This window comes from Narcine bancroftii, chromosome 3, assembly GCF_036971445.1.
Source record: "Narcine bancroftii isolate sNarBan1 chromosome 3, sNarBan1.hap1, whole genome shotgun sequence".
NCBI lineage: Eukaryota > Metazoa > Chordata > Chondrichthyes > Torpediniformes > Narcinidae > Narcine > Narcine bancroftii.
Genome location: NC_091471.1, coordinates 288,984,847 through 289,008,656, shown reverse-complemented (window position 1 = coordinate 289,008,656; position 23,810 = coordinate 288,984,847). Strand labels below are relative to the sequence as shown.

The 23,810-nt window shown below is 43.0% G+C and overlaps 1 protein-coding gene and 1 long non-coding RNA gene across 3 annotated transcripts in view; one reads left to right on the top strand and one right to left on the bottom strand.

Annotated features, from left to right (window-relative positions):
* LOC138758922 (ELAV-like protein 1) overlaps positions 1-15,689 on the bottom strand; it is a 45,429-nt gene extending 29,740 nt beyond the window's left edge. Inside the window, exons 1-3 of one of the 2 annotated variants that reach the window (XM_069928542.1) lie at positions 15,446-15,689; positions 13,768-13,849; positions 9,166-9,393 (exon numbers count right to left, since the gene is read on the bottom strand). In XM_069928542.1, coding sequence (XP_069784643.1) covers positions 9,166-9,393; positions 13,768-13,798 — 259 coding nt within the window. In that variant the 5' untranslated portion in view covers positions 13,799-13,849; positions 15,446-15,689. The remainder of the gene's footprint in view (positions 1-9,165; positions 9,394-13,767; positions 13,850-15,445) is intronic. The other variant, XM_069928543.1, reaches the window with a different exon arrangement.
* Positions 15,690-15,798: 109 nt separating this feature from the next.
* Positions 15,799-23,810, top strand: part of LOC138756515 (uncharacterized) — a 102,336-nt gene continuing 94,324 nt past the window's right edge. Inside the window, exon 1 of the long non-coding RNA XR_011353124.1 lies at positions 15,799-15,905. This is a non-coding gene — a long non-coding RNA (uncharacterized lncRNA). The remainder of the gene's footprint in view (positions 15,906-23,810) is intronic.

Sequence of the window (23,810 nt, the reverse complement as noted above, 5' to 3'; positions counted from 1 at the left end):
AGCGCCTTTGGAAGACTATACAAAAGAGTCTGGAAAAACAACCACCTGAAGAAACACACAAAGATCAGCGTGTACAGAGCCGTTGTCATACCCACGCTCCTGTTCGGCTCCAAATCATGGGTCCTCTACCGGCATCACCTACGGTTCCTAGAATGCTTCCATCAGCGCTATCTCCGCTCCATCCTCAAAATTCATTGAAATGACCTCATCACCAACATCGAAGTACTCGAGCTGGGAGAGTCTGCAAGCATCGAATCCATGCTGCTGAAGACCCAACTGCGCTGGGTGGGTCACGTCTCCAGAATGGAGGACCGTCACCTTCCCAAGATCATGTTATATGCCGAGCTCTCCACTGGCCACTGAGACAGAGGTGCACCAAAGAAGAGGTACAAGGACTGCTTAAAGAAATCTCTTGGTGCCTGCCACATTGACCACAGCCAGTGGGCTGATATCGCCTCCAACCGTGCATCTTGGCGCCTCACAGTTCGGCGGGCAGCAACCTCCTTTGAAGAAGACCGCAGAGCCCACCTCACTGACAAAAGACAAAGGAGGAAAAACCCAACACCCAACCAATTTTCCCTTGCAACCACTGCAACCGTGCCTGCCTGTCCCACATCGGACTTGTCAGTCACCAACAAGCCTGTAGCAGACGTGGACATACTCCTCCATAAATCTTCGTCCGCGAAATCAAGCCAAAGAAGAAAGAATGCACAAACGCATACAATGGGCAGAAAAACATAAACGGTGTAAAAATATTTTCATATACCGCGCGGGTGTAGTATTCTAAATTCTGACTGACAAAATTAATTTGCATTTAAATGGAACGTGAAACAAAGCACAAACCACAGTTAATCTCCTGCAATCAACACCCAAACAACTTCCCTCAGAGGTGTCAATCGCCCATTTTATAGATGATATCCTGCTGCAATGCACTTAACAAACTTTGGAAAGGAATCAATTAAATAGATCAAAGACAGACTTCAGAGTTAAGCAGGATTTTAATTCTAATGTTGTTTAAAATCAGGCACTTGATATGTTAATCTCCTCCCCAAGGGATGGGTCTGGGCAATTAACATCAATAAGGTTCAGTGGCCTAGTCAGAATGTCCTGTTTATAGGAATACCATGGCATTCAGTACAAAGAGATCAAAATTTCCCATGCCTGCTATAAATTGTGTGCGTTCTTTTATTCTCATGCTTGCAACAACATTCCCATGCTCACTATAAATTGCTCATTTCCCATGGCCGCTATAAATTGTCTCATGCTCGCTATAAATTGCCAACGCGTCTTTCCCATGGCTGCTATAAATTGTGCGTGTTCTTTCAATGCTGCCATTATATGCCCACGCTCGCTATAGCCAGTTCAACTTTCCCACACCTGCTATTAATTATGCACGTTCTTTCCACATGTAATAATATTCTCATATAGCGCACACACACACACACAAATAAAGCATGGGGGGGGGGGGGGCTGCACCTAAGTTTGTAAAATACGCATATAACACACGTGTTATATGTGTAAAAATACAGTATATAGAGTAAAAGAGAGATGCGAGTAGATATTGGGCAACTAGAAAATGACGCAGGAGAAATAATTTGAGACAAGGATATGGCAGAGGAACTAATTGAGATTTTACATCAGTCTTCACTGTGGAAGACATTAGCAGTGTACTTGATCTCGAAGGGTATCAGGGAAAGGAAGTGAGTGCAGTTACTATTTCAAGGAAGAAGGTGCTTGGAAAGCTGAATCGTATAAGGGTGAATAAATCTCCTGGACCTGATGGATTTCACCCTCGGATTCTGAAAGAAGTAACAGTAGAGATTGTGGAGGCATTGGTATCAATATATTCTGGAGGACTGGAAATTTGCAAACGCCACCCCATTATTTAAGAAGGGAGGGAGGCAGCAGAAAGAAATTGGAATCGACTCTTAAGGATGAGGTTACGGAGTACTTGGAGTCATATGACATGATAGGCCAAAGTCAGCATGGTTTCTTTAAGGGAAAATTTTGCTTGACAGACCTATTGGAATACTTTGAAGAAGTGACAAGCAGGCTAAATAAAGAAGATGCGTTGGATCTTGGGTACGTAGAATCCCCATGATCCAAAATTCAATCAACTGGAAAGTCAAACAAGTGGGACAAAAAAAATAGAGGAAGTAAATAAATAAAGCTAATTAATCAGACTTGGAAGACAGACCCTGTGTGGGAGCACTAAGACTTTGTTGGTCACATGCAGGTTTGCCCTGCTGAATTAGCAATGCCCCTCAATGTGCATGCATTCTTTTCTCTGCTGCAACTTGTGTGGAGGTGAGTGGGGTTGTCAGCATAACGAAGGTGTGCCAAGGGCCTGACCGGGACACTTTAGTTGGAGCTGGCGGTATGAGATAGAATATGGAGGACGTAAAGCGGGGGGGAGGGAAGGGGGGGAAGTTGGCAGTGGTGTTGAGACTTCGTTGGCAAGGTTTGGATTTTAGGCCTGGCATTCAAGATGATCTGATTTTGAGGCAACATTTTTAAGTTTTGAGGATCGTCCTATACACCTGCGTATACAGTAGGTAAAAAACACACGTTTAAAATTGGCAGGGGTTCATTGTGATGGTGGCAAGGTTAGCTTAGTGGCTATCTCAATACAGTTACAATGTCAGTGACTGGGGTTCGAATTTAAATTTTGTAAGTTAAGGAATTACCGATTAAAGTGAACTTTATATAATTAATGACTACAATACTGACGTTTTTCAAATTACTTTACATTTTGCACTTTGCTTTGTCTTTTAAACAACGTATTCTTAATGCAGATGGATTAGGCATTAGAAGAGCAAGTCTCGTCAACTTAAAATTTGCATATTCCACATTTGTGATCCTTGCACATGCCAGATAATGGGGATTCTACTATATGTGGATTTCAGAAGACCAATGACCAGGTGCCACACGAAGCTACTTAACCAGTTAAGACCTATGGTATAACAGGAAACATACTAGCATGGGTAGAGTATTGGCTGATTGGCAGGAAGCAGAGAGTTGGAATACAGGGATCATATTCTGGTTAGTTGTTAGTGGCAGTCCACAGGGGTCAGTGTTGGGGCCACTTATTTTTATGATGTATATTAATGATTTAATTATGGAATGAATGGCTTTGTAGCCAAGTTTGCAGATAACATGACGGTAGGTTGAAAAACAAACAATGTTGAGGAAACAAGGACATGGCAGAAGGACAGTTTGGGGACAGAGAGTTGGCAAATTAAATATAATGTCGTAAAGTGTATGGTCATTCAATTTGGTAGAAAAAATAAACAGTCAGCCCATTTTCTAAATTAGGAGAAAAATTGAAAAAACCCAAATGCAAAGGTACCTCTAAGTCCTTGTGCAGGATAGGCTGAAGAAAAACTTGCGAGTTGAGGACAGCAAATTCAATGCTGGCATATATTTTAGGAGGAATAGAATATAAGAGCAGGGAACTGACGCTAAGGCTTTAAAATGCACTGGTGAAACAGTGCATTTTTTGAGAGCAGTTTTGGGCTCCTCATCTAAGAAAGGATGTGCTGATGTTGGAGAGGGTTCAGAGGAGGTTCACAAGGATAATTCTGGGTGTAAAAGGATATCATTTGAAAGCTCTTGGCCTGTACTTGTTGGAATTTATAAGAATGGGGGTAGGGTTTAATTGAAACATTTGAAATTTTGAAGGGATGGACTGAATAGATGTAGGAAGGTTGTTTCCCATGCTAGGAAATTTTGGACAAGACACAATTTCAGGATTGAGGAGTGTCCACTTAGAACAGAGATACGGAGAAATTTCTTTAGCCAGAGGGTAGCAAATCTGTGGAATTTGTTGCCACAGGCAGTTGTGGAGGCCAAGTCATTGGGTGTATGTAAAACAGAGATTGATAGGTTCTTGATAACCAAGTCATCAAAGGTCAGGCAGTGGGGCTGAGTGGGAAAATGGATCAGCTCATGATTAAATGGCAGGGCAAACTCAATGGGCTGAACAGCCTATTTCTGCTCTTCTGTCTTCAGATCTTATGATCTAATAGACATATTTTTATGATATATTAAGAAGTATAGCGCCTTTGGAAGACTACACAAAAGAGTTTGGAAAAACAACCAACTGAAAAACCTCACAAAGATAAGCGTATACAGAGCCGTTGTCATACCCACACTCCTGTTCGGCTCCGAATCATGGGTCCTCTACCGGCACCACCTACGGCTCCTAGAACGCTTCCACCAGCGTTGTCTCCGCTCCATCCTCAACATCCATTGGAGCGCTTACACCCCTAACGTCGAGGTACTCGAGATGGCAGAGGTCGACAGCATCGAGTCCACGCTGCTGAAGATCCAGCTGCGCTGGATGGGTCACGTCTCCAGAATGGAGGACCATCGCCTTCCCAAGATCGTATTATATGGCGAGCTCTCCACTGGCCACCGTGACAGAGGTGCACCAAAGAAAAGGTACAAGGACTGCCTAAAGAAATCTCTTGGTGCCTGCCACATTGACCACCGCCAGTGGGCTGATAACGCCTCAAACCGTGCATCTTGGCGCCTCACAGTTTGGCGGGCAGCAGCCTCCTTTGAAGAAGACCGCAGAGCCCACCTCACTGACAAAAGGCAAAGGAGGAAAAACCCAACACCCAACCAACCAATTTTCCCTTGCAACCGCTGCAATCGTGTCTGCCTGTCCCGCATCGGACTTGTCAGCCACAAACGAGCCTGCAGCTGACGTGGACTTTTTACCCCCTCCATAAATCTTCGTCCGCGAAGCCAAGCCAAAGAAAGAAAGAAGAAGTATGGTACAGTTCAGCATGATGCTGAACCAAGCCATGAAAGACCCCAACAATGAAGACGCTGTTTACATCCGGTACCGCACGGATGGCAGTCTCTTCAATCTGAGGCGCCTGCAAGCTCACACCAAGACACAAGAGAAACTTGTCCGTGAACTACTCTTTGCAGATGATGCCGCTTTAGTTGCCCATTCAGAGCCAGCTCTTCAGCGCTTGACGTCCTGCTTTGCGGAAACTGCCAAAATGTTTGGCCTGGAAGTCAGCCTGAAGAAAACTGAGGTCCTCCATCAGCCAGCTCCCCACCATGACTACCAGCCCCCCCACATCTCCATCGGGCACACAAAACTCAAAACGGTCAACCAGTTTACCTATCTCGGCTGCACCATTTCATCAGATGCAAGGATCGACAATGAGATAGACAACAGACTCGCCAAGGCAAATAGCGCCTTTGGAAGACTACACAAAAGAGTCTGGAAAAACAACCAACTGAAAAACCTCACAAAGATAAGCGTATACAGAGCCGTTGTCATACCCACACTCCTGTTCGGCTCCGAATCATGGGTCCTCTACCGGCACCACCTACGGCTCCTAGAACGCTTCCACCAGCGTTGTCTCCGCTCCATCCTCAACATCCATTGGAGCGCTTACACCCCTAACGTCGAAGTACTCGAGATGGCAGAGGTCGACAGCATCGAGTCCACGCTGCTGAAGATCCAGCTGCGCTGGATGGGTCACGTCTCCAGAATGGAGGACCATCGCCTTCCCAAGATCGTATTATATGGCGAGCTCTCCACTGGCCACCGTGACAGAGGTGCACCAAAGAAAAGGTACAAGGACTGCCTAAAGAAATCTCCTGGTGCCTGCCACATTGACCACCGCCAGTGGGCTGATAACGCCTCAAACCGTGCATCTTGGCGCCTCACAGTTTGGCGGGCAGCAACCTCCTTTGAAGAAGACCGCAGAGCCCACCTCACTGACAAAAGGCAAAGGAGGAAAAACCCAACACCCAACCCCAACCAACCAATTTTCCCTTGCAACCGCTGCAATCGTGTCTGCCTGTCCCGCATCGGACTTGTCAGCCACAAACGAGCCTGCAGCTGACGTGGACTTTTTACCCCCTCCATAAATCTTCGTCCGCGAAGCCAAGCCAAAGAAGACAGTTTATTGTAAAAAATCATCAATAAAAATTAGGGCAGGGAAGCTCATTTACAATCCTGCATTGTCCTCTTTCAATCCAAATTCAAAACTGAGTTTGTAATTTGCTTGCATAAGTTACATATACAATTAATCAGCAGTTTACCAATGTATACTTAGAAAACTCCAAAGCTCAATCTACAAACATTTTTTATGTAGAATACAGGTCTTTTTTAACCAATTCATTCGTAAAGAAACATTAATAATGGGCAGCAGCAGGCACAAGAGATCATGATTTCCTATCTTCCATCAACAACATATGCATCTTTCGATTGATCAATCCATTAAGTAGCTACTAATGTTGATCTGTTAGTCAAAGAATCACCTGACTTTGAACATGAAGGTATTGCTAATAAACAACCACTTTAACAAAAGTTTCATATTTTACAGAATGAACTATTTTCTCTTGATAATGCTCCAAAAAACTACAGAATCAAACATTTTGCAGCAAAAAAAGCAATCATTTGAAAACCTAAATGCAACAGCAAGATGCTAAATTCAGCAACGCAGGGCTACTAAACATCATCCTTACTGAAACTTCCTAGTGTCATCACTGGACGAAATCATTGCTCTTAACAAAGCAAAATGATGAATATACTGTGCAAAAATATTTTTAAAAAAGCACATTATATTCTCTTGCATTTCATCTCCCCCAGACATTTAAAAGATGGTCTTCCTAGAAACTTAAGAAAATACATTTTTTTAAAGTATTTATGAAAATATTATTATTTGTTACCAAACCAGCCAAAATCTATTGATTAGTATTTAATGACAAGTAATGTAGAATCATCTGAAAGACATTGTCAGTTTCAACTATAATTTTCAATCCGATGATCATTGGGCAATCAGAAGTGGAGAGGGTGTGAGCAAATTTAAGTTCTTGGAAGTCACTCTCTCAAAGGATCTTTTCTGGACCCAACACACCAATGGCATCGTGAAGAAAGCACATCAGTGTGTCAATTTCTAGAGGTGTGGTTGCATCACAGTCTGGTATGTGAACAATACCCCTAAGCGTCAAATCCTCCAAAAGGTAATGGACACAGTCCCAGACATCACAGGCAAAACCCTCCCCACTATTGAGTACATCTACTGGAAATGTTGCTGTTGGAGAGCAGCAGCAATCATTAAAGACTCACACCACCCAGCACACACACTGCTCTCGCTGCTGTCATCAGGAAAGAGGTATAAGTGCCACAAGACTCGCACACCAGGTTCATGAACAGCTGGAGCTGCTACCCCTCCACCATAAGACTCCTCAATGACAAATTCAATCAGAGACTCATTTAAGGACTCTTACTTGTGCACTTTATTGACTTTCTTTTTGTTCTCTCTGTATTGCACAGTCAGTTTGTTTATATTCATTATCAGTTTACAGTTCTTTATTTGTTCACATATTTACGCTGTGTACATTTTATTTTTGCACTACCAATTAGTGGCAATTCTGCTGCGCCTACAGGAAAAGGAATCTCAGTTTGTATGTAAGTCACGTATGTACTCTGACAATAAATTTGAATTTTAAAGTTCAATGTTACAGGATTTGACTGCTGGAATAGATAAGGAGAAATCAATGGGTTTTGAGAAAGCTGTTAATAATGCCCTATGCAGGTGCCTTGTCAGTAAAGAAATGTGGGAAATCTTCAGGTACTGATTGAGAATAGTAAATGGACAAAAGCAAAGTGGAAATAAATGTCTTCTCAGGTTGCCAGAACATGACCAGAAATACAACAGGGATATGTGGATCCAAATGTCTTGATACAAAACTAGAAAGCATGTAAAGGGACTTTAAGCAAACAAATGTGAAAAATGGCCAAGAGAATGCAATGTGGAAAATGAGATGCTTGCAACTTTTGTGCATTTGACAAGAAGGCGCAATATTTTTTTTAAATGGCAACATGTTGACATTAAAATATTGAAAATCTGTATAATTCTGAGAAAGAATAAGGGAGGATTTATAAATGAAAAATAAATGGATGAGAACTAAATATGGAAAGGTGAGGTCAACCGCTATGATGGGAAAATTAGAAAAGTTGTGATCTTCTAAAAAGGTACAAAAGTAAAAGATGTATAAAGGGACCTGGGCATCCTTGTAAATTCATCAGTGGAAGCTAACAAGCATGTACAGCAAACAATTTTAAGCCAAATAGTATGTTTAGTGTAACAATGGGGTTTGAATACAAAAGTAAAAGGTGCCTTTCTGGTAATTATATAAGCCTCTGGTACGACCAAACCTGGAGTCATGCCACAAGAGAGTGAGAGAGAACTTGATAGTCTAGTTCCTGCGAGGAAGAGCTGCAAAGATGTGGCTTGTATACACTCTCTTAAAGAATTGGAAGTGCCCTCATTGAAACATAAAATTCTTACATGCCCTGACAGAGAAGATGCGGGATACACATTTCCCCTGAATAAGAAACCTAGAATAAGGGGTCATCTTTAGGATGGGCACATTTTTCAGGTCTGAGAATGGAAGGATCTCTGAATTCTCTACCTTTGGTGTATCAGCTCATTTACTGAGACAATTCAAAACAGAGAGTGGTCTTTTTTTTTTATATACAAGGCCATGTAAGGGAATAATCCATTAAAATGAGGCTGAGATAAAAGATAATCCATGATCCTGATGAAGGTTAAAGATGGTGTACTCCTGCTTCTAATTCTTATGTTACAACTTGGACCAATTTTCCAGTCAAATGACAATGGGCACTTTTATAATAAGTGCAATTTGCCTTGATGACTGGGAAAATTCACAAGCAAGATTGTCCAAAACAAGGCATGGTTGAGGAAGACATTTTTTTTCTAAAAGCCAAAAAGGATTACCTGTAAAGAAGTACCAAAGGCAGAAACATCTATCACTTTGTTTTAATGGTTCAGTTCCCAACTGCCCATAGAAAAACCCTCTCAACGCAAATAACGGTCAGTCAAATCAATACCTAAAACATATGTATTGTGTATTTCCAAATTCACAAATGCAATTACAGCCAACAAGAAAACAAGCCAGTGCAATTTTGTTTTGCCTGTGGCATTAGTGTTCCAAATATTCTTATTGACATTTGAATTGGTTCAATGTAGTTTTTCAGAAACCAACTCCAGGTTCAAAAGAAATTTGGAAAGAAAAAAAATAACCTCAATGACGACCAGAGTTTTGCTTACAAATCTAAGAATTAAAAAGCACTACTGGCTGTAGCTTCAGCCAAATTGGCCTTACCTGCAACTTTGTCACGGATGAGTTTGGCAGACTCCACCTCGCCTATGCTCCCGAAAAGGCTCCGTAGCTCATCCTGTGTCATGTTCTGAGGCAGGTAGTTGACAATTAGGTTAGTTCTTGCATTGTCATCCCCATGATCCTTGCAATCTTCAGCCATGAGGTCAAGTCCTGTTTGGTAACCGTTACTGTAGCAGGAGTGGCCGTTTGACATTTCACAAAAAAGCTCACCTATGAAAAGAATGAAGCATAGGCGTACATCTCAGTCTGAGAAATGAGCAAGTCAGACAAGCTGGCTGACACGTGAAATTTAATACAGACAAGAATGAAGTGTAACTCTCTGGCAGAAAGATTAACCAAAGAAATCGTAGATTAAGTGTGTGGTCAGTAAAGGGTTCTGGGATTCATAAGCAGAGAAGTAGTTAATTTGAACATGTAGTGTGTCCAAATCTGGTGGGTCACAGATTAAAATGCTGAACACTAGGTACAAGGATGAAATAACTAAGTTTTTGAATTTGAATGGAACTGAATAAATGCTTGAGAGAATCATTTGGAGGATGATGAAAAAAAGCAGGGAAGAGGAGGGAGAATAATACCACTGCAATGGGATTACCCTCTACTCTCACTCAATGGCTCACTTCATGGTTTAAGTTTACCATTTTCATCCAGTCTTTTAGGATTGATTTTTTAATTAAAAAGTAATATCAATTACAATCTCAATGACAGTCCAGTAATAAAAATAATTAACAAAGGAACATTGACACGATCAACAAATCCAATGAAACACCCTTTGAACTGACCATACAAAAGATGCTGAATAAACCAGACTATACTCATTATTCCAGGTGAGACAGAGCTTTAGATCACGTCATCCGACCTAATGTAATGCATTCAGTAGACCTAGTGTGGCCTTCACCACATTGGTGGAGTCTGTGTATAGTCTGTGTATAAATCTAAACTTGAGTCTCCTGTAGCCAACTATTTTAATTCCTCAAACCATTCTTGTAGCATCAGGTCTGTCCTTGACCTTATCCATTATCAGAGCAAGCCTCAATGCAAACTTGATGACAACACATCATATTCCTTTTGGACAGCCCTAACCATAACAGCATCAATATAAACCACTGGCCAACCATTTCCATTCTGTACCCCACTCCTGTGCACACGTTTGTCCGGGGCCTCCTGCCCTGGAAAACAAAGGCCACCCATAAATTGGAGGAGCAACACCATATTAAATTAATTAAAAACAATTAAATTAAGACATACATGCACAGTAACCGGCCCTATCAGCACACGAGCCCGTACACCCAATTGACCTAGGACATCCAGTACGTTTTTTGAATGGTGGGACGAAACCCACGCAGACAAGGGGAGAAGGGACAAGTTCCTTTTAGATAGTGCAAGATTTGAACCCTGGTCTTGATTGCTGGCACTGTAACAGCGTTGAACTAACTGCTACAATAACTGTTCCACCCCAATATTTAAATTTAGACATACTGCACAATAACAGGCCCTTACAGCCCACAAGCTCGTGCCACCCAAATACCCCTATTAACCCACAACCTGTGTACTTTTTGAAAGGTGGAGGTAAATGGAGAACCCAGACAAAATCTATGCAGACACAGCGAGAACGTACAAATTTCTTATAGCCCAGCATCAGATTCTAACCAAGGTTGCTGGCGCTGTAAAGCACTGCCCAAATCGTTTAGGTTATTCTGTCTGGGCACTTTCCATTCAGATCGCATTAACTTCGACCTCTCATTTCTGCTGGACCACACTCCATTCTCCCTCTCTTCCCTATCCCTCTGTCTGCTTTCCTCCAGCATTCCTCCCCTTCCCTCTCCATTCGCAGAGCAATCCCCCCTCCCTTATCCACCTGTTACCTCTTGCCTGTGGCCCTATGCGCTCCCTCCCCTGACCATTTTATTCAGGCACCTGCCTACATTTTGCTCATAACTTGAAGTGCTCAAACCCGAAATGTTGGTTATGTATCTTTATCTTTGCTATATAAAGTACGCTGTTTGACCTGTTGAGTTTCTCCAGTATGTTTTTTTTAAATTTCAATCATTAGGTCTGCAGACTTTCACATTTTACAGCATGAACATTGACTTTTCTAATTTTAGATAACCCCTACCCCATCTCATTCCATTGATCCCACCTATTTACCTTCTCATGTACATTTTTTCTCTTTACTTTTCCCTCTGCCATTCTTTATGGTTTCTTCCTCAACCTGTCTATCCACCTCTCACACCTTTTGCCCTATTCCATTCTCTTTTATGTACATAATTTCACTTATTTTACACTGGTGTTGATGAAGGATTCAGACCCAAAATGTTAACTGACCATTTCTACTCATGGATGCTGAGTTCCTCCAACAATTCATTATCTGCTGAAGATTCTAGCCTCTGCAATTTTTGTGTTTCTCTAGAATCATCTACAATTTCTTTTTAATTCATCTTGTATATTTACTTTTTGCGAAGTAAAACCAGGGGGAGAACTTGCACAGTAAACGGAAGGGGCTTGAGAAATGTGAGAATGGAGAGATCTAAAGATACAGGGTATATGGTACCACTAAAGTGGCGAGAGGATGCGAAGAAGGCGTTTGAGTACTGGATTTGGGACATTATTTTATAGCCATTCACTACATTGATATAATCAGTTCCAGTCACCTTGCTAATGGAAATATATTATTAAATTAGATTTCATGCAGAAAAGATTCACAAGGAGTGGAGGACTTGAATGAGAGAGGTCGGATAGGTTAGGACATTTTCCCTAGAGCATAGGAGGCTGAGAGGTACATTACAGAAGTACTGTAATAGAAAGTAATAGTTTATTTTTCACAAAATACCCAGTAGAGCAAGTAGGATTCTTCTGCAAACAAACAGGTTATCTCTATCATTCATAAAGCTGGGTAAAAAGCACAATTAACAGAGTGTAGGATTACAATGAAAAAGAAGCCCCAAGCAAGGGCAGCATGATAGAACTGTTATGGGGCTCATCCAACAGTCTGATGACTACAGGATGAAACAGTCTTTAAACCTTTTTGGTGCATACTTTCCCACACTTAAGCCTACTCCCCAATGGGAGGGGGGAGAAGTGTGTATCTGGCATGTGATGGGTTCTTCAGTGTTACAAAATCATGAGGGACATACGTAAAATGAATAGGCTCAATCTTTTCCCCAAGGTAGGAGAGCAAAACTAGAGGAAATAGATTTAAGATTGAATTGGTGGGGAGAGGTAAAAGAGTAACTTTTTCACAAAGAGGATGGGTGGTGCATTTATGAAATGAGCTGCCAGTGGAATTGGTGTAAGCTACAATTAAAACATTTAATACATCTGTACAAGTATGTGGATCGGGAAAGTTAGAGGGATAAGGAGCCAATACACAAGACTAGCTTTGACCGACAACACAATCAACACAGACAAGTTGAGCCAAAGGCCTGTTCTGTCCTGTATTACTTCTGCAATGTTTAAGCTTTAGATTAGAACAGTATAATATTAGTTACACACAGTGATTCATTTGAAGAACATTTTCTTTTACCAATTGGGGCATCAACCCTTAGGTATTGACAATATAAAGGGAAATTTGGGATACTGTGCTGAATACCATGTCAAATTAAACTACAACTTCAGGACTGTGAGATTAGATTTAAAAAAAAGGATTGTTCACCAGAGGTTCACGACTCACAGACAAAGTTCTACAATTTTTCAAGCAGGATTAGGATGGTCAGAGGTTTCCAGGGAAGGATGAATGAAATGAAACTTCCATATCCACCTTCATGATCTCTGTGCAACAGGACATACATTTAATTGCCACTAAAACCAAGCATTACTTAATGGGTAGTATAACAAAGATGAATGGTTGATGTGCTTTCACGAATCAACTAACAAAAATAATACTGAGATAAACCATTGCATCTAAAATTTCTTATAACAATGAAGAATTGAAACATTTTTGATGGAGATGATGAAGCAATCATGTTTAAGATCTTCAGCACATGGGGACATTTTCGGGCACTTAGTTCTGGAGGAACTCTGCAGGTCAAGCAGTATTCCTGATGAAGAGCTCCAGCCTGAAATATCAATTATTTCTTTCCATGGATGCTCCTCCAGCACTTTGTACATTGGTGTAATTCATTGACTTTTAAATTAGGATTTACAGTAAAACCCCTGGTATTCGGCACCTATGGGGATTGGCAGATGCCAGATAAGTGAATTTTCCGGTTGCTTGAATTGCTTGTTGCATAACTGGTGAACTCACGGCAATGTGCACCACTTTTAAACTTCTGTATATTTTACTTATTTATTTTCCACAATTTTTTTGTTGGTTGCTTGAATTCCAGATGTTTTATAGTACAACTGAAATTGCTATCAGAACTTCAGTAGGTCTGTTGTTATTTATTTGCATTCCATCTTCAATAAATGTCAAATTATAATATTTATTCAATAAGGATGAAAGTATTCAATTACAAATTTTAACTGGGACTGAATATTTGATAGAATTCTAGATTTGCAATTCCCATTTTACAACTCAAAATGGCTCTGTGGAAATTCCCTTTCACTTGGCTGACATGTTAGCTGCAAACAGGTAAAGCTAATTTTTACCATCTATAGGTAGCAAAGAACCAAGCTTCATTTTACAGACTGTTGTCCATTTCAATGGATTCCATTAACTCAATATCTAGATCTAAAAATGGAGAAAAAAATTATAAGACTGAACACATTAATCTTCATAGCTTTGATTTGCAAAGAGTGAAGTTACGTGCTTATTTCTGCATTTATTAAAATTGTTAAATCTGACCTCAAACTAGATTTGTGCTACAAATAATTTTGTATCCATCCTATTTCATTAATGGAAAAGGAATCTATTATCAGATTTAAATATGGAACAATTTTCAGCAAAATATTCTCTTAGGGGAAATGGCTAAACCTTTCCATTGACTGACCCTAAATGCTTTATCATCTTCAATATATCAAATAATGCAATGTGAGGAAACCCAATTATTCCAGTAGCACAGTAACAATACTTGAAATAAATATAAGATATCCAAAATATTCTGGTTTAATGAATTAAAATCCAATTGTCAAAAGTAGCAGTCCCAAACCACACTAAATTTACAAGCATGAAAATACCCCAAAATATTTATCCATCAACCACACTAAATTTACAAACATGGAAATACCCCAAAATATTTATCCATCAAAACGAGGTTTCCTAATTCTGACTTAAAGCTAATTGTTTTGACATCTTGTTAACAGCAAAGTATCCATGCACAGTTCAAATGTCAGGGGCCTGTCCAACATTTCACCTTCAACCAATACCACTCATTACTTATCTCATTTGATAGGAGTTGACCCCACTTTCCTGCACTATCCCCATATCCCTCAATGTCATTCAATGCCTCTGAAGCAGAGAATATCTGGATGAAGAAATTCCTCCTTAACACAGAGCCTTCTCCAGAAAATATGCCTGGACCAGAAAGGCATAGTTTTGGAGCAGGAAGAAAGAGCCAACTAGCATTTTGCTGATCTTATAATTTAAGTGGATAGCTACAGAAAATGGAAATTATAGGAGAAACAAGTTTTGTCCATCTTTAGTTGGACGCTTCCATCATGCAAACCCCAACTGCCCGACGACTGAAATGAAGCCAACCACAGCGAAATATTAAAAAGATAAACTCGGGGAATAATTCGCCAAGATATGGATGTTTATTGGAAGGACCTCGAACAAGCCGAGAATCACCCAACAAATAATCTGTGGAAATGACGAGATAGTGCTTTAATTGGTCTTTTTAAAGTGATATTTTATTTTGGGTGTTATTCTTTTCCGAATCCAGAAATTGAGCTCGATAAACGCTGAGTGTTGGCTGTAAAAGTGGCTGACCCCCCCAGTGGGGGGGGTTGCCTGTTCCGCCAACCATCTATTCTTCTCACTGAAAACTAGGAGCCCCAAGTCCCCCCCCTCCAGTCCTCTCCCCCCCCCCCCCCCCCAAAGCCACCACATCTGATAAAGGGCCTATTCCGACGGAGTCCATCCTCGGTCTAGGTTTAGCATCTTGAGCCGTTTCCCTTTGTGCTAATCAGAAGGCCCAGGTTTTTATTAGTGCGTTTCCCGCTCAAACCCTGGCCTTGATTACCGCCCTTTCTTCCTGCTTTCTCCGATACCTCTCTTCCTTTCCGGGGTTTGAAGCCGAGGCCTAGTTGGGGCCCGATGCCGCATGGCCGCGGCCTGTTTCCCGGCTCTTGCCGGTGGCCTTTTCTCCCTCGACAAAGGCGCACTTACTCTCTCGGAGCCCCGTAATCGTACGGGGTGAAGGTGTCGGGCGACGCTCGCGTCTCTCCGGGACACGGACTGACGAAGAGGCGAAGAAGAGGGGCTGGTGGCGGGGGGTGGGGGGGGGAGGAGGTGGGAGAAAAATTCTTCACGGGGAAGAGCTGCGAGGGAGAAAAAAAATCCGTTAAAATCAAACAAAGTCAACCCCGCGCTCAGCCCCCTCCGCGCGCACCGTCGGCCAGTTGGAGTCCGCCACGCGCCCCCTCCGATTGGCTCAAACGATTGTCCATCTCGTCGGTCTCCCGCCTCTGGATGCCCGCCATTGGAGGTTATTGTCGTCAGTCATCTTCCGCCATGATCGCTCCAAGGTACGCCATCACATAGTGACAGGCGCAGGGCGGCGGGCGGAGTTTTTTTTTGTCGGTGCCCCGAGTGTGAATTGAGGAGGAGCTCAAGTTGTCTGGAACGGGTTCGTGGCTCTTTGGATGATCGTGACCTTTATTGCTGAGTGCCGACTGGCATTTGTGGAAATCCGATTCTCTAAATCAGAAATGTGTTCTGAGGTGCTGAGGTATCGAGGGCCAGAGAGATAAAGGTGGTGGCTAAATGGGACTGTCAACACCATCAAGTTTCTCTGAAACTACACACCAGCTTCTCTTGGAAGTATATCCCACATTCCTTGTCTGAGAATACTCAGTCATTTAAGTTTTGTAGCAATGGGAGAAGCTTGCCCAATGCAACCAGACTGGTCCCATTTGCCTGAGTTCAGCCCATATTCCTCAACCTTTCCATGATGTCTTTTGAATGTGACAATTATGTCTGCTTCAACCACTTCCTCGGGCAGTTCGCTTCCGACATCCGTGGTCTCATGCCCTGCCAAACTGAGACTACCTGTACAGTGGAGGAACAAGACCTCATCTTCCGACTGGGCACCCACCAACAGGGTGCCATTAATATCGACTTCTCTGGCTTTCATTCACCCTCCCCACTTCCCCTGTGGCCTTCCCCCAGTCCTGTCTCTATCCCTTTTCCCCATCTCCTTTTGCACAGACATGATCAATTCTTCCCTCATCTCTTATCATATCCAATTAACATCTTTTGTTGGTCTGGATTCCTCCACCACTCCGCGTTGCCAGAATTCTGAGACTTTGAGATTTCCTGCTTGTGGCTCATTTTTATTTCCTTGAAGGGCTTAGGCCGAAACATCGGTAATACAGTTTTGCTTTTTACAGACTCTGAAAGGACACTGACATGCTGAGTTCCTTCAGCATTTTGGTGTGCTTTTACGACAATCACAGTATCTGCAGACTGTTGTCTTTCACTCATATATCCACCACCCTCTGCATGAAGAAGATGCTCCTCAGGTTCCTTTTATTTATTTCCCATCTCTCTTTAAATCTATGATCTCTAACTTTAGGTACTCCTACCCTGGGAAAAAGTTAAGCCTGTTTACCTCGAGAATTTATTAACCTCCAGAAAGTCCACCCTTAATTTCCTATGCAAAGAGTAAAGTCTTAGTCTATCCTTATAATTCAAGCCTACCCAGTCCAGGCAACATTCTCCTGCATCTTCTGTACTCTTTCCAATTTAATGATATCCTTCCTATAGCTGGGTGATCAAAACTGCACACAATGGTCCATATACATCCCAAGCATTCGAACCACCCTGTCGACCCGTGTCGTAACTTCATGAAAATATCCCTTTGTTCTACAACATTCACTAGAGTGTACCATTCACCTTGTAAGTCTTGCCGTACTTTTAACCTGCTATCATCTTGCCCTTGACCAGTTTAAATTCTGTCATTCTTCGCAGACTTTTCCAGTTCATTTAGATCCTTTTATTATCTTAGATAACCTTAATCATTCTCTACTATACCACCAATATTGGAATTAATACTGTGGAACATCCTTTATTTCAGGGGCTGCATACTTTCAACATAGGTCCTTCAGCCCACAGTTTTGTGCCGACCTAATGACCCACTACAACAACTGCCTACAATTTTCCTATGCCATAACCCTCCATTTCTTCCTATCTAATAAAACATTAAAGGATCCTATTGTACCTGTCGCCACCACTGTTGCTGGCAGCATATTCCATGCACCCACCACTTTGAGTGAAAAACATTCTTCATGACTACAGTAATTTCTCTGTCCTGTATCCAAATCAATTTTGGAAGTTCTAATTGAATTACTTTCCACCGTCCTTTGAGGCTTTGAATTCCCAATAATTATATGAAAAATATTTTCTTCACCACCACTAGTTCTTTAATCAATCTCCTTAAATCCATGGCCTCTGGTTCATGATCTACTAGTGGGTGCAGTTTAATTTAGATCATTTTATCAAGATCCTTGTTGTCATTAAATGCTTCCCTCAGATCACATCTGTCCTGTCCCGACTCTTTCTTGAGTCCATGCCAGACGAATCGTTGCACCACCATCCTCACGGTTGCCTTTATTGAGGGGTGGGCAAAATCGTGGATCTAGCTGATGACCCTTGCCCTCCACTCCTGTCGAACTACCGGGCTCGGTGAGCCAGTGGAGGTGTCGCAAAGCAGCGGCTGGGCAGAGTCAGGAAGCCGGATATCCTCAAGGAGCAGACCCAAGATGGCGGTCCAGAGAACTTGTGTTTCGGTGTCGTGCTGCTGGGCCTGCACTAGTCGTGCAGAGTCTAGGCCGGGAGCTAATGTGTTGATGGCCGGGCAGGAGAGCATGTCCGTGACCACATTGTCCTTGCCTGCCCTGTGCTGGATGTCCGTGGTGTATTCAGACACATAGGAAAGGTGGCACTGTTGCCTGGCCGACCACAGGTCCTTGGCCATAGCCAGTGCTTGAGTGAGGGGCTTGTGATCAGTAAAAACAGTAAAAATTCTGCCCTCCAAGAAATAACGAAAGTGGCGGATGGCCAGGTACAGCGCCAGGAGCTCTCGGTTGAACACACTGTACTTATGTTCCGGCAGCCGCAACTGCTTACTGAAAAAGGCCAGCGGGCGCCATTGCCCGTCCAGCCACTCTTCCAGTATTCCCCGACTGCTGTAGCGGAAGTGTCGACCGAGAGCGCCGTGTGTGCTTCCGGGCACGGGTGTGCCAGTAGCATTGCCTTGGCGAGGGCCTGTTTTGTCGCAGTGAAGGCCTCATCCACCTCCTCTGACAAGGCCAGGGTCTTCTCTTTTGCTGCGATCAGCGCGAATAGAGGGCGCATGGTGCGGGCGGCGTTAGGGATGAATCTATGATAGAAATTTACCATCCCCACAAATTCTTGTAGGCCTTTAAAGGTGGAGGATTTGGGGAAATGATGGACGGTTGCCACTTTCTCCAGAGCCAGAGCTGCCCCAGACGCTGTGATGGTGTGCCCCAGGAACTGCAATGTTTGTTTCCCATTTGACTTGTCCATGAGGTTGAACTCTGCCAGATGCCCAAACAGGGTACGGAGATGGGCCTTGTGCTCTTCGCGGCTTCGGCTGGCTATCAGGATGTCATCCAGGTAGATAAAGACAAAGTCCAAATCCCTACCCACCGCATCCATGAGGTGCTGGAACATCTGGGCCGTGTTCTTCAACCCAAACGGCATCCGGAGGAACTCGAATAAGCCGAAAGGGGTGATAATGGCAGTCTTTCCAACATTGTTGGGGTGAACCGGGATCTGGTGGTATCCTCGCACCAAATCGACTTTAGAAAAAAACCGCGTGCCATGGAGGTTGGCAGCGAAATCCTGGATACGGGGGAATCTCTCTAAATTTGTGCATTTTCCAAAACATATCAGAAGCTTCAAAAATTTTTAATTTCTCAATATCTGCATAACAACAAGATAATTTAAGTATGCACCACCTTGAATTGTAATAAGCAGTGTTTTGCACAGAATGAGGAATCATTTTGAGAGTAGAATACCAATGTTCATCTGAAAATGTTATGTTCAAGTCTTGTTCCCAATCTCTTTTGATCCCATCCATGGGGACTAAATTTAAATCAATAAATTATGATAAAAACATGATGTTTATCCACCATAAAAATAAAACCATATATTAAAAGAAAGATCAAGAATCTTAGTTAGAAATTTGCAGAAATTTTGAATGCTTAGTCTGAACAAAAAGCCTAATTTGTAAATATCTTTAAAAAAATGTGCCCATTGGAAAGATTAAATTTAGCCAATAATTGTGCAAAAGATGCAAAATTATTTCAAATAAAATATCAACACTTTGAATATATTCTTAAACCCTTTTTAAATATAAACATATTTAGTACAGTAGGAGGCCATTTCAGCTCACGAGCCCATGTCCCCAAATTACACCTGATTAACCTACATCCCCCAATACGTTTCAAACAGTGGGAGGAAACTGGAGCCCCCAGAAGAAACCACACAGACATGGAGAGAATGTACCAACTCCTTACAAGCAGCACGAGATTCGAACTATGGTCCCGATTGCTGGTGCTGTAACGGTGTTGCGCTAACTGCACCACCCTTAATTTTTCTACGATCATACATGTCTTAATTATATTTAATGAGGCAGCCTCGACTGCTTCCTTGGGCAGAGAATTCTATAGATTCACCACACTGGTGAAAGTAATTCCTCCTCATCTCTCTCCTGAATCTTGAGGCTAAATCCCCCAGAATTGTAGTCTCACTTAACAATGAAAACAACTTTCCTGCTTCTACCTTGTTGTTTCATAATTTTATTTGTTTCTATAAGATGCCCTCTAATTCTCACACGGTCCCAAGTGACTCAATCTCTCCCGGCAAATTGACTTGCTCATCTCAGGAATCAATCTGATGATCATTCTCTGCAAAACCACCAACACATCCTTTCTCAAATAAGGAGACCAGAACTGGATACTAGACCAGGTGCCGCCTCACCAGTATCCTAAACCGTTGCAGCAGAACCTCCCTTCTCTTAAATTCAATCCCACCGGCAATTAAGGCCAACAATCCACTTGCCTTCTTGATATTCTGTTACACCTGTAAACCAACAGTTTATGATTCATGCACAAGCACTCCCAACTTTCTCTGCAAAACATGCTGCAATCTTTCACCAGTTAAATAATAATCTGATCAACTATATGTTTTCCTTCCCAAGTAGCTGACCTTGCATTTACCAGCATTATATTCCATCTGCCAAACCCTTGTCCATTCCCTCAATCTATCTATATCTCTCTGCAGACACTACATGTACTCTTCACAATTTGGTGTTACGAGAAAACATTTGGACCCCTCCTCTAAATTGTAAATGTATATCATGAAAAGTTCCAGCTCCAATACTTAACCAGAGAAACACATGTTTATCCCAACTTTCTGGCTTCTGTCGGTTCATCAATTCTCTGCCACACTAATACGTTGCCCTCAACCCTATGCATACCCATGCAGAACCATTTTATGAGGCACATTCTTAAATGCCTATTGGAAATCTAAGTACAGAATATCCACTTGTTTCACTTCTATCCATTGGCCTAATTATGTATTGAAAAAATACCAGTAAATTTGTAACATTGTAGTGGCCCGCAGGCCGACAGAGCAAACGGCCATCAAGAATGACAATTAGGTAGACAGCACGCGGGATGAGACGCCTGCTCCCCATAGGCCACAGGAATAGCGGTTGAATCAACCAATCACCGCCAGCGGATTTCAGGGGGTCCAATCTGGGCCTGCACATCTGGGACAGCCAATCAGCAACCGGTCCCGCTCAAGCCATGCCCCAGTGGTGATGTGGCTGGCTGATCAAAAAAAGGCAGTATCAATTATGCTCCCTTGGTGTGCATGAGTCTTCTTTCAACTTCGAGCTATAACCCATCATACCTCGAGCTATAACTGTAACGATCTCGCTACAGTGCTGACCCCAATTGGTCCAAACGGCGTTTTAGACCCAATGCTGTTGCATTAAAGCTGCTGGGCTTCTGGAGTTGTAACCATGGCTGTGGTTCCAACAGGCTGAGGTGCAGTTTGCCATTCGCCAGATCTCCTCAAATGACATGCACTGCTACCATGTGGTCAGCACCCTCGATCAAGACACCACAACCCTGCATCATCGACTTCCTCCAGCAGCCCCCAGAGCAAGGGAAATATGTAGCTATTAAGGAACTATTAATCCACACTTTCAGGTTCTCGAAGTGCCAGCACACAGCCCGACTGCTGCACATTGATGGTTTGGGAGACAGGGCCTCTTCTGCCCTCATGAGTGACATGCTGACTCTCAATGATAGCCACACCTCTTGCCCGCTGTGCCAGTAGATCTTCCTGGAGCAGCTTGCCTGAAGAGATCCAACTGCTCCTCACAGATGAAGACTTTGATGAATCCAGGAGGGTGGCTGCCCAAGCAGATGTGCTGGGGGTGGCAAAGAGGGACGCCTGCGCTTCCCTTGAACAGGTGACGACATGTTGTCAGCATCACTTAGCCTGGAAGTCCACCGGCCGACCACCCAAATTACCCACCCCACCGGTGAGAAATACTGTTTCTCTCATCAACGGTGGGGTTCCAAGGCCTTTCGATGCCGCTCCCCCTGTGCATTTCAGGGAAACACCAAGGCTGGTTGCTGTTGATGGCAGTGACGTCTGGCCAACTACATAGCCTCCTCTACTTCGAAGACTCCTGTCGGGCCGACGTTTCTTGGTGGACACTGGGGCACAGTACAGTGTCCTCCCCTGTCCAGCTTAGGTGGGTCGTCGAGCAGCAAACGGCTCCAACATTCAGACATTTGGCACCCTTACAATTCCCCTCCACTTTGGGGACAGACAATTCACTTGGAAGTTTATGGTGACGGTCGTACAACAAAAGTTACTGAGTGCCGATTTCCTGAGAACCAACTTGCTACAGGTGGACATTGGGTGCTACACGCCCAGACATTTCAGACACTCGATCAAGGGCACCGAACTTACTAACACTCATCTGCATTTGGTGAGTACTGCTGACAATGAATATGCTCGAGTCTTAGCAGAATTCCCCTCCATCACTACGGCCCATTTAACTCGGCGGAACCTAAACACGGGGTGAGACACTAAATTATTACAGAGCCCTCCCCTCCACACCAGGGCACTGTGTCTCTGTCCCACCAAGAAATGTAACCTGGCTAGAGAAGAGTATCGAAAGATGGACGAACTCAGCATTATGTGGCGCTCTGCTAGCCCATGGGCCTCCCCCCTCCATATGGCATCTAAGGTAGCGGGAGGTTGGAGGTCGTGTGGAGACTACCGCCACTTAAATGAGGCCACCACACCTGACAGGTATCCCATGGGCCATATCCAGGACTTCACTGCTAATCTGCAAAGGGCATGGATATTCTCTAAGGTGGACCTCATCAGGGGTTATCATCAGATCCCAGTTCACCCCGATGACATTCCAAAGCTGCCATCATAACCCCCTTTGGATTGTTTGAATTCCTCTGCATGCCATTCGGGGCTCAGACTTTGCAGAGGTTGATGGACACAGTGGGCCAGGATCTGCACTTCGCCTTCATCTACCTCAATGACATTTTAATAGCCAGCCACACCTGCACTGAGCACGCCGCTCACTTAAGACTATTGTTCTCCAGGATAAGTGAGTTTAGTTTAACCATCAATCCAGCCAAGTGCCAGTTTGGCCGCGAGACAATTGATTTCCTGGGCCATCAGACCTGCCCTCCTGAATCCATGCTGTGTCTGCTTGATAAAACAATTTCAATCCAAGTGTCTCACTATTTCTACCTCAATTATAATTTTAAGCATTTTCCCTGCTTCAGACGTTAAGCCACGTAAGTGACCGCAAGTAACCTGCCTTTTGTCTTTTGAACAGTGGCGTCATATTTGCTGTCTTCCAAACCTCTGGGACCTGCCAAGAGTTTGGAAAATTTTGGTAAATTGCCACAAAAGCAACAACTATCAGTACCCAGTGATGCATTCCGTCAGGACCAGTGGTCATATCTACATTTAGGCCCAGAAGATTGCTCAGCCCTACCTTTTTAGTGAATGCAATTGTTTTAAGGTCCTCTTCTCTCATCATATCCTTAATGTCACTCTTTGGCGTGCTACCCGTCTCTTCTACTGTAAAGACTGCCACAAAATAGTTGTGTCAGCAATTTCCACATCGCCCCTTCTCATCTTTCTAGGAATCTATGCTCACTTTAGCCACCCTTTTCCAATTTATATAATTATAAAAACGTTTACAATCTCCTTTCATGCTCCATGCCCCCATTTAGAAATCCAGTATTCTCATATGCTCTTTTAATCACATTTTCCATCCTATACAATCAAAAGGTACAAAAGTCTGAAGTCCAGCACCTTTAGGTTCAAGAAAACATTTTTTCCAACAGCTATCAGGCTTTTGAACATCCTTACACTCTTCTAATCATTAACACTGCTCCAATACTATAGAAGATTTGTACAAACTACATTTGCATAACTGTCCAACTGTAAA